General features: G+C 33.1%; 2 protein-coding genes across 3 annotated transcripts; one reads left to right on the top strand and one right to left on the bottom strand.

Moving 5' to 3' along the window:
* Positions 1–4,547: 4,547 nt before the first annotated feature.
* On the top strand, positions 4,548–6,128 carry LOC124829409 (large ribosomal subunit protein uL13w-like). The gene is made up of 4 exons (XM_047302912.2): positions 4,548–4,918; positions 5,305–5,421; positions 5,512–5,599; positions 5,794–6,128. Exons 1-4 carry the CDS (start codon positions 4,647–4,649, stop codon positions 5,935–5,937), a joined length of 621 nt encoding a protein of 206 aa, XP_047158868.1. The 5' UTR covers positions 4,548–4,646; the 3' UTR covers positions 5,938–6,128.
* Positions 6,129–7,276: 1,148 nt separating this feature from the next.
* LOC124829411 (uncharacterized) lies at positions 7,277–11,117 on the bottom strand. 2 transcript variants are annotated; one of them, XM_047302913.2, is made up of 5 exons: positions 10,975–11,117; positions 10,382–10,534; positions 10,233–10,286; positions 9,959–10,010; positions 7,277–7,727 (listed from the first exon to the last, which is right to left on the bottom strand). In XM_047302913.2, exons 2-5 carry the CDS (start codon positions 10,465–10,467, stop codon positions 7,518–7,520), a joined length of 402 nt encoding a protein of 133 aa, XP_047158869.1. In that variant the 5' UTR covers positions 10,468–10,534; positions 10,975–11,117; the 3' UTR covers positions 7,277–7,517. The 2 variants fall into 2 exon arrangements, with proteins under 2 accessions (XP_047158869.1, XP_047158871.1); XM_047302915.2 differs by having other exon boundaries at positions 10,382–10,483.

Here is an 11,117-nt window from a genome sequence, read left to right as displayed (position 1 = left end):
TTCCTTAGTGATAAATGATAAGTTTGAGATTCAAATCTCTTCTAAATACCATAAGACCGTGAGTAAATGATAAGCATAGGGTCCTACATCATTTGATATTGCATAACTTTAGAAATGTTTGGTCATATGGGCCATGGTATTATTTGTCTAGTTAATACAACTTGTCTTATGGTGTTTGACCATACTTTCAGTGGAAATTTTCTCAAGCTACTGTCCAGCTCCTTATTTCAATTTAATAAGTGTCTAAAGCCAAAATAAAGGCACAATTCAGATTTAAAATTTCCTTTAGTCTAGAAATTTTATGCACACTTACGAAAATTTGAAAAATTAATCATAATTAGCTCACTGCTTCAAAATTTATGAATTTATAGTCATTCGAGAGATCTTTGAGTCTAATGTCCAACCCAAAAAGAATTAACTCATTTGGGGTTATGTGGAGAGAGTTATAACCAAATCAATTAGCAAAGGTTATAGCTGAAAATACAAAAAAACGTGATTAAAATGTTGATCTTAAAATTTTTAGTGCAGCTAACTCTGTGATCTAAAAATTACGAGTCTGGTGTCCAAAGAAATCTCTTTGAATCTAGATTCCAACAAAACAAGAATCATCTCATTGGGAATTCTGTGCAGAGAGTAATGAGTAAAATAGTGAGTAAAGGTCATAGTTGAAAATACTAAAAACGTAATTAAAACGTTGATCTTGAAATTTGAACTGCAGTTTACTCTGTTGTCTAAAAGTTACGAGTCTAGTGTTCAAAGAAAGATCTTTGAGTCTAGATTCCAACAAAACAAGAATCATCTCATTTGGAATTCTTTGGAAAGAGTAATGAGTAAAATATTGAGTAAAAGTCATAGCTGAAAATACTGAAAAACGTAATTAAAACGTCTATCTTAAAATTTGTACTGTAGTTGACTCTGTTTTCTAAAAGTTATGAGTCCGGTGTGCAAAGAAATATCTTTGAGTCTAGAATCCAATAAAACAAGAATCAACTCATTCGGAGTTCTGTAAAGAGAGTTATGAGTAAAACACTGAACAAAGGGCAGGGTTAACATCAAATTGACTTGAGATTAGGCTCTCTGATATTAGGTTTCTTGCTTCACACGGATCATCTTTGCTTCTTTTCTGGGTGCATTCTAATAGAAAGATAAAATTGCTTGAAAGCTTAATCAATGATGATTTTCTTGAAACTGGTAAATCTTCACATGATGATGTTGAGGATAAAAATGTCCCTATCTCTGAAGAATTGGGGGACCAACTGATATGTTAAATAATATTATTTTGTTGTTGGACTTTGTTTGTGGTAGATTTGATTGTGAAGTAATTGTTTTGAAAATTATGGAGTTGTGGGATGACATCGAGAAATACGAAGGCAACACAATGCCCAATTACACAACTGTAAGTTGTAAAATTTTCATGTTCTGGAGCTTTGATAGAAATGGTGCATTTTATTGATATGTTGTGCATTTTTGTTTTTGCAGGAGGAACTACAACAGGTTAGGGAGAAGCATGTTTGTGATTGGATTTTGGATGTGGAAAATGTGCGGAGGGCTGAAGTGTTGCAAGATTTAGGCATTGTGTAGATGTTGTTGAATGGGGATTTTTGCAATGTTATTGATGATTTGTTTACAACTTTTTCAATATGTATTGATGATGACTGAGTGTACATATTTGTTGTTAAAAATGTTCGAAGAAAAGTAGTGGTTACATTTATTGTTAATGAAATTTGAAGATCATAATGATCAATGTTTTAAATGTTTGCACTGCAGTCCCCACTAAATTTGGATGAGATTATTTATGAAATCTTGTATGTACAGTGTTCTATGTAGAAAAACTGATCAAAATAAATTGGGTTAAGTGCCACTGAATGCGTCAACATGAGTTGGATGTGCATTAAGTTTGAAGAAAAAAACCTTTGGCTGAAATAATAATTGGTTCCACATCACTTTTTAGTTGAAAAAATGATGTGAAATAAATTATTCAATCCAAAATGAGTGTCATATTCATAGTTGACCTACCTGTGCAAAACTTTTGCCTGATGTACCCACTTATTTTGCCTTTGCTACCATTGCAGTTTCTGCACCATGAGTTTTACCAAATATGGTTCCTTGGCCATGAAATTGTATATGAATGACATAATAGTTGGTTTCACATCACTTTTTAGTTGAAAAAATGATATGAAATAAATTAATCACTCCAAAATGAGTGTCATATTCATAGTTGACCTACCTGTGCAAAACCTTTGCCTAAAGTACCCACTTATTTTGCCTTTGCTACCATTTTAGTTTCTACACCATGAGTTTTACTAAATATGGTTCCTTGGCCATGAAATTGTCTATCAATGGCATAATAGTTGGTTCCACATCACTTTTTAGTTGAAAAAATGATGTGAAATAAATTAATCACTCCAAAATGAGTGTCATATTCATAGTTGACCTACCTGTGCAAAACCTTTGCCTGAAGTACCCACTTATTTTGCCTTTGCTACCATTTTAGTTTCTACACCATGAGTTTTACTAAATATGGTTCCTTGGCCATGAAATTGTCTATCAATGGCATAATAGTTGGTTCCACATCACTTTTTAGTTGAAAAAATGATGTGAAATAGATTAGTCACTCCAAAATGAGTGTCATATTCATAGTTGTATATGAACTGCAGTACAAATTTTAAGATAGACGTTTTAATTACGTTTTTCAGTATTTTCAACTATGACCTTTACTCACTATTTTACTCATTACTCTTTCCACAGAATTCCAAATGAGATGATTCTTGTTTTGTTGGAATCTAGACTCAAAGATCCTTCTTTGGACACTAGATTCATAACTTTTAGACAACAGAGTAAACTGTAGTACAAATTTCAAGATCAACGTTTTAATTACGTTTTTCAGTATTTTCAGTTATGACCTTTACTCACTATTTTACTCATTACTCTCTGCACAGAATTCTCAATGAGATGATTCTTGTTTTGTTGGAATCTAGATTCAAAGAGATTTCTTTGGACACCAAACTCATAATTTTTAGATCACAGAGTTAGCTGTAGTAAAAATGTTAAGATTAGCATTTTAATCACGTTTTTCTGTATTTTCAGCTATGACATTTGCTGATTGATTTGGTTATAACTCTCTCCACAAAACCCAAAATGAGTTAATTCTTTTTGGGTTGGAAATTAGACTCAAAGATCTCTCGAATGACTATAAATTCATAAATTTTGAAGCAGTGAGCTAATTATGATTAATTTTTCAAATTTTCGTAAGTGTGCATAAAATTTCTAGACTAAAGGAAATTTTAAACCTTATCATTTTAGGTGAAAAAACTCTCTCAATTTTCCAAACCTTATCATTTTCTTGTTATTTTTTGATTGAGTAGTATAGTTATCGAATGACATCAAATAGTTTACTCTTTAGTGAGTCATAAAAACTAATGTTTTTAACTTTTTTCAGGGTCTTCTTAATAAAATGGTGTATGATAAATGTATTAATGACCAAATATGAGATATGGATAATGATACTTTGACAATATTTTTTTGATAATATTTTAACACCATCTACGTGTCATTCTGTGATTGGTTCATGATGGTGTTTATGATTATTATTATTGATTGTGGAGTAATTTTGGACCAATCACAGAATGACATGTAAATGATGTTAAAATGTTTTCAAAAAAATATTGTCAAAGTATCATTATCCATGAGATATATGTATTAAAAAAAATATTACTTCTAATCTTGCACTTGAAGTTAATGAATCTTATAAATATTATCTTTGGGTGAAAAGTGAAAGAATGGTAAAAATATTCGTAAGTTTATTTTACCTTTTGTAATATCATCACCTTAATTTCTACCACAAATTATCTGATTTTCAAATCTTACCTTCTAAAATTAGAAAAAAATTAATGTTTGTTAATAAAAAAATGAAAGACAAGAATAATCTAATTAGAAATATAATTCAATTGGTAATAGTTAAATATGAGAAACATTAAAGATGAATATAGTGGTGTGTTTTCATTTTAAACGATTTTAAACTCAAAGAAAGATAAAATTGACAACATTCAATTTTTGTTGTGAAAATATTGATCCACAAAGTGAGTCAAAGCTGAAAAAAGTATCAAAGAACTCGTGTTTAATATTTCAGAAACTTTTTTACCACAAAATGTTTAAAAAGCAAAGCCATAAAGAATCTTTACTTCTTCTCTATGTCCAGATGATGATTTTTTTTATGTTTGCTTACTTACTTGATGTAATTAATCGACATTTTTAATTATTTATAATAATATCATTGTACTAATTGAAAGTATTACCATATAAATAGATTTAAATGTTAAAAAAATAATAAACTTAAAACCCAACATATTCATAAATTTAACTGAGAAGCATCCAAACAAAAAAAATCTAATAATATATACGTATATATATAAAAAAAACTAAATACTTTTAATTTTGTTGAGTAGCTTGGTTTACAGTTCAACGCAAGCGTTAGGCCCATTGGGTGAAAAGCCCAACCCACACTCTCCGGCAACAAAAAACCCTAATCCAGTAATCCCTCTGCGCCTCCCTCTTATACTCAAAACCTCAGCAGAGGCACACAGCAGAATAGACCAAAGAACCAACCTTCAGTGTTGTGTGGGAGAGAGAAAGAGAGAGAGAAAAAAATGGTTTCAGGGTCAGGGATCTGCGCGAAGAGGGTGGTGGTGGACGCTCGCCACCACATGCTTGGAAGGTTGGCCTCGATCGTGGCCAAGGAACTTCTCAATGGGCAGAAGGTGGTGGTGGTCAGGTGCGAGGAGATTTGCATCTCCGGCGGACTCGTGAGGCAGAAGATGAAGTACATGCGCTTTCTACGCAAGCGCATGAACACCAAACCCTCTCACGGCCCCATTCACTTCCGGGCTCCCGCTAAGATCTTCTGGCGCACCGTTCGCGGGTTAGTGTTAATGCCCTTTTGTCCCCTTTGAAAAAATTCATTAGCCGACACTTCTTTAATGTTTGCAATTGGTATGATTGTGTATAATCTAAAGTTCGAATTCTGAAAGTAAGTTTTTTTTTCAACGAAATTATTAAGGTCTTCGTTAATTGACGTGGATTGATGTTTGCAAATGAAAATTTATGTTTTCAGAATGAATGTAGTGTTTGAATTTTAATTTTGTTTAATGGGGTTAAGTGGTCCATGTATTCAACCTTTATTAGATGGATAATGTTTGGTGTTTATGGGATTAATGTGTAATTTTTGCAATATTAGGGTTTGCGATGAAGGATATTGATGTTGTCAATTCGTGGGAAGTTTTTTCTGAAATGGGTGTTTGTTTGCAGGATGATTCCTCATAAGACTAAGCGTGGGGAAGCTGCTCTTGATCGATTGAAGGTTTATGAGGGTATTCCTCCTCCATACGACAAGACTAAGAGGATGGTTGTCCCTGATGCTCTCAAGTGAGTTTATTTAGTTTTTTAGAGATTTTCTGTCTTGATGTTATTGTTGTTGTTATTGTGAATGCTGAGCTGGGGAATGGATTTGCTTAGGGTGTTGAGGCTTCAGAAGGGGCACAAATACTGTCTTCTAGGCAAATTGTCATCTGAGGTTGGATGGAACTATTATGATACCATCAGGGTGAGTTCTTACCTTCTGTTATTTTTGTACTTGTAATTTCCTTATTTCCTTGTGAATTGTCAAGAGAAATCACTGGGTGAATTATTTACGACAATTTTGGTCTCAGTGTAGCATCAAGGGAACTAGACTGAGGCTCTGCCACTTTTGGAAATTTTCTCTTATTCTGTGGTTTCTAATTGCTATGTTGCTAACAGGAACTGGAAAAGAAGAGGAAGGAGAGGGCACAGTTGTCTTATGAGAGGAAGAAGCAGCTTGCCAAATTGAGGGTGAAAGCTGAAAAGGTTGCAGAGGAGAAGCTCGGTTCCCAAATTGAAATCCTTGCTCCCGTTAAGTACTGAGTAGGTGTATGCTAGTTAGTGTTTTGAAGTTTTGGTTTGAGGTGTATACCCAATTGAACTCCATTTCAATTTTGCTGGTCATCTTGGACTCTAGATATGACAATCTTGGAAGTTGTTTTACTTTGTTTGCTTTAGAATTTTTATGTCATCCGATTAAGTTCTATTACATATTGTTTTTTTTTTGTGTTGTCTCTATGGTGTGATATATTGTGGCATTTTAATCTTACCTCCTGCATGAAGATGGACTAAATAAAATATTTTACCTTCAGTTTTTTATGCTCAACAAGATACATCGTTTTCTAGTATTTGTAATTGTGTAATTTGAGATCAAGTGGGAATCTGGAATGATGTAATATGATATCAAAGGGGGACACAGACACCACCAATTTGGTGTCATTCGACATGTAAACAGGTTCGATCTCAAAGGTATTATATCCAAAGAAAAGCTACAAATGAACATGTGATATAAAAAATGTATGAAATTTCTATAAACAATCTTTTTAACATCTAATAGTATCTGCAAATGTTGTCTTCGTTAACTTGTTAATGCCTATTGCTGGGTTGTAAAAAGAAATTGTGAAATTCATGTAATTTTAAGTCATTATAAAGTCATTAAGTTATGTTCTTTTTGATCAATAAGGCAAAATATAAGTGGCATAGATCATAGAGTAACACTATCATGCTATGTTACGCTTTAACAGAGTGATAGTTCCCTTAACTTATTTTTTTGATGATATGCCTTTGTGTTGAAGTACTGTTTCATTTAACACAATGTTGCACTATGATTTTGCAAATAGATTTACATTAGATAGTTAAATGCTTGATAAAATATATCAATATAAGAAATCATTCAATAAAATCCTCCTACAACCAATCAAATGAAAAAAGGACGGTGTTTTTTTCAGCAAAACTAATATAATTTCTCTTAATTACCACGTATTTAAGGATTAAATTTAGTTTTCTAAAAAAGTATTAAAATAACCAGTTAATAAAAATTGAGTAAAGTTATGTGATTTTTCTCGATAACACTTGGTCCAAATAAAAAATATATGACCATTAATAATCCCGTAGTTAATTTACCCGTGTGCAACTTTCCTATAAATTAAATTCTTATATAAATTGATCAGATTACAAAAATTAATCTTACACATTTGACTGTTACTATTAATGAGGAATATTTATTTAAATGTAAGAGGGAAGCAAAAGAACGATCAAGTAATCGAAAAAACAGCTAGAATCGTTTTTGTAGAGGATAATTCATAATATTTTTAGGTTCTAATTCCAAATTTCATATACATCATTATACATCAAATAAAAATAAGTCAATTGAAAATACCTATTCAATGAAAATGTGATAATGTAATTAATTCTTGGCCTTAGAAAGACAAGGTGTGAAGAATAGTTATAAGTGATACAGAAATGTGACAAGATACCGCATTGCCAAGCAAAAACGCCGAAATGACATCCAAATAATTGTCGTTTGAGTATTGTATTAGGAATGAATAGATAGGAGAGTATGGATGATAAACTGCATTCTGTATTAGAACAAAAAACTTTGATAACAAACAAACTATGTTCCTTCATCCATTGCTTTCTGTATGTGAGAAGGAAGAGCTATTGGAGGCATGTGACTCAGAATTCTTGTTGAAGATGAAACCTTTACTCCCAATGTCTTTGAAAAATGTCATAAAACTCTTAACACCGTCATCTAGACCACTCTGCAGCATCTGAGGGGAAAACAGTTCTGGGTTTTCTGAACCTTTTTTGACCGAGATTACTGCAAAATTTATCTACAAAACGAAATTGTGTAAGTCACAATTTTGATGGATTACTAATATTTCAACACATGAACACTTTTGATTCATATCATAATAGTAATTAGGCGAGGCTATACAAATTACAAAAAGGAAAATTAGATACACTAAGGCATTTTCACCAACTGTGTTCTGATCACATTGCCTTTGCTCCCTGCATCTGTTTAAATATTAAAAATAAAAATTTGTTGAAAAGTTAACGGTTCTTACTCCTGAGAAATACAAACAAACTATTTAATAAGTTGTCACTACTCATTTACCTCAATAATGAGGTTAATCAACACTGGAAACAAAATCTGATTTAACAAATACTAAAATTTCCGTTGATCATATATGCCAAACAATTTCAAACTTACAATCGTTACACGATGATTGATCCTCTCAACCTATTCAACTATTCATCATAAACTACAAAATAGTAATGAATTTAAAACATCCTAATCCACGTCTTTCATAGTTTCTATGGGTAGGCTCTCCTCTTTTATATAAGGAAAAACGTTGATCACAAAGTTGTGGCATTCAAAACATATACATATGCGTTGTGGGTATTACAAAAGACACGTAGTTCGACGTTTCTTAGTTTCCACACTTTCAAAAGGTTTATATACAATGACTCTCCATATACCTTCAAAGTGGGTAGCAAAGGAGGTGAGTCTTTTTGTGGGCCTCATTTGGGCTTTCTGTGCATGTTTCAATTCATTCCTAACTCATTTGGACCGGCTTGCTGGAATTTTGGCTTCCACGTTACATGAACGTTGGCTTGCAGGTTCCGTGGCTTCCATGTTGCCTCCTCTTTCTCCACAACATTCATCCTTTTCTTTTGTAACCTAATGGGGATTGTGTGATTCTACTCTTTGGTGAATGCTTGCTAGTTTTGTAATTCTCGATATCACTCAAGAAGTTCTTATTGTATCCTGAGACTGACACAACAAACAGTGCTCAGCCACATCTTAGGAAACCATTCATTATATTTGTGATCTCAGCCAACTTTTATTACAAATTATACATCAATTTGTAGATCACAGATCAAGGGTTACTGTATTTGTAGTAAAAGCTAGCTTAAAACATTAACAAAGTGGTTTCCTAAGGCGTGAATGAACAAGCTTCCTAGGGTACAACAGGAACCTCATGGGTGGTATGCTAAGGATACAAAAACTAACAAGCACAAGAAAGTAGAATCCAAGATAGAAGAGAAGAAAATGAGTGAAAGTGTGATTTCAAAGGAGAGGTGAGGAAAATATTTACAGGGGAAGAAAACATGACCTACACAGTCACACATTCCCACAATCCCACCACGTTAGGAAAGGGATGGATGAAGATTGCCGAATAGGAGGGGCCAACATTCACAAAGAACGTGCAATGGCCAATGTAGCCATTGAAGTTTCAATGGTGAGACGTGTAGGGCAAGGGCAAAAAAATAAGGAATCTAGATACGGTTTTAAAGATTAATATTAACCAAAGACAAAAAGAAAACAAATATATAAATCGAATGGTAAAAAGGACCTGGACCTCCTAATCACACACGATCAAGGGGGGAACCAACCACAAATTGAACTGAAACGATCACAAAAATTCCAAATGAGACCCACAACTTCATGCACGCAAGCCCCACCCACAACCCTTGCTAACCACTTTGTAGGTATATGAAGAGTCTCGGTATATAAACACTTTGAAAGAGAGGAAACTAGGAAATATGGGATTTGGCACCTTTTGGAATAATCAAAATACAATAGTATTCCCATCAACTAATAGTCACTCTTGTAGTATGGTAACATCATAGTGCATTAGATATGATGCTTAAACAAATAGAAGTAAAGTAATTTAGTCTTTTATACATATGGCTAGTATTTTATCACGAGTCATGTCTCATGTGCAATGAATTTAACAGCCTATTTGATGGTCATGATCCTTGAATCTTGATCCTACATGCACATTATCAGTTACATTTTCAAAGTCATGCTTGCAGTGTCATTGAAAAAATCCACCAATTAAGAACATCAAAGACAATAACTGATAAAACTTACAATGAAGGAATAAAGACAAATATTGGAGCAAGGTATAAGAAGAATAAATCAACAATAGGCCAGCTAAAAAAAATGTAAACAATAAACCGATACGATAATAAAATCAAGAAAACAAAAATTTATTAAAAGAAGTAAATAATGGGCCAAAACAAAGTGATGACAATAATAAAATCGTAGTCATACTGATTGTGAGGCCTTCTGCACCAAGGCTTTGGCAAGTGGCAGTATGCAAAACCTTCAGACAGATAAAGAAAGAAAAATAATTAGCTAGTAATCAAATATACAAAAGGTGTTTTCTTGCTTAGCTTATGTATAGAATTTCCTTTACTTTATGCACTCCATAAATTATAAAACTAAGCAGCAGATCGCACACTCAGTGCTTATAAAGTACATCATTAAATTTTTGTGCATTCAGGAGCCACAACAAAAGGTTTAATAGAAAAGGGAAATATCTTACATTCCTCTGCCTCCATCAAGTGCTTCCTCTGCTGGGTCTTTCCACTCATCGATTCTGTTTAGACAAACCAATATTTGAAAAACATAGTAGAGGACAACATTAATACATATGAAAGAGACAGAAAGGGACAGATTGGGGAGAGACATTACACCCATCCATAGCGGCGGTCAAACAGAAGCTGCTTAGAAGATTGTCTGGAATTTGAAACATTGACTCTTGAGCTTGTGGATTCCATCTTCCACACTTATTTGCTAGACAGAGAGAATAAGGAAGTATGTTTGAGTTGATAACTGGAAAAGAAGCTATAACAACAACGAATGTAGACAGTCAGACATTCGTTTAAGATCCAACATAGGAAATATTTTGTATAGATAATTTTAATTTTATTTTAATCCAATCCCGAAACATATATCAACTTAGCTAAACTTTACTAGGGTTTACATACAATTTCATCGGAATATGATTATTGTTGCCACAAACAGCCACATTTGTCCCTAATTTCTCACAATTTCAAAGATTGTGATGAAACCTTCACCAGTGGGGTTGCTATATAACTATTAGACCAATCTAAGAATCACTGAGCATTCAACTTTGAAAACTTTTTAACACAAACGACTGTAGTGTACAAATTTTATACCCTCAAACAGAAGATAAACAAGGAGAATACGTAATCAGTGACATTTGCAACCCAGAAGGTACTACAAGTAGAGGAAAACGAAAATTAGACAAGGGAATGAGTTACCTTAGGCTAAAAACTGAATCTTGGAAATGGTTATGGCTCAAAATAAGGATTATGTGGGTGGTGTGAAGAAAGAAATGAGTTTGTTCGAAGCTGCAGCAGAATAAAGAAAAGATAAAACTGCATGTGTTTTTTCTTTTTCTTTT

Source organism: Vigna umbellata, chromosome 5, assembly GCF_029865625.1.
Source record: "Vigna umbellata cultivar VRB3 chromosome 5, Vumbellata_1.0, whole genome shotgun sequence".
In the NCBI taxonomy this organism is placed as follows: Eukaryota; Viridiplantae; Streptophyta; class Magnoliopsida; order Fabales; family Fabaceae; genus Vigna; species Vigna umbellata.
Note: the sequence above shows the minus strand (reverse complement) of the source record. Positions and strands in the feature narration are given on the sequence as shown.

Bases quoted from the DNA above. Each gene is read 5' to 3' on its own strand.
- LOC124829411 (XM_047302913.2), bottom strand. From the start codon at position 10,467: ATGGAATCCACAAGCTCAAGAGTCAATGTTTCAAATTCCAGACAATCT. The intron at 10,287-10,381 runs GTAATGTCTCTC...TTGTCTAAACAG, and splicing joins GACCGCCGCTATGGATGGGT to AATCGATGAGTGGAAAGACC. The intron at 7,728-9,958 runs GTATGACTACGA...TTCGTTTTGTAG, and splicing joins TGCAGAAGGCCTCACAATCA to ATAAATTTTGCAGTAATCTC.
- LOC124829409 (XM_047302912.2), top strand. From the start codon at position 4,647: ATGGTTTCAGGGTCAGGGATCTGCGCGAAGAGGGTGGTGGTGGACGCT. The intron at 4,919-5,304 runs GTTAGTGTTAAT...GTTTGTTTGCAG, and splicing joins TTCTGGCGCACCGTTCGCGG to GATGATTCCTCATAAGACTA. The intron at 5,422-5,511 runs GTGAGTTTATTT...GGATTTGCTTAG, and splicing joins GTTGTCCCTGATGCTCTCAA to GGTGTTGAGGCTTCAGAAGG.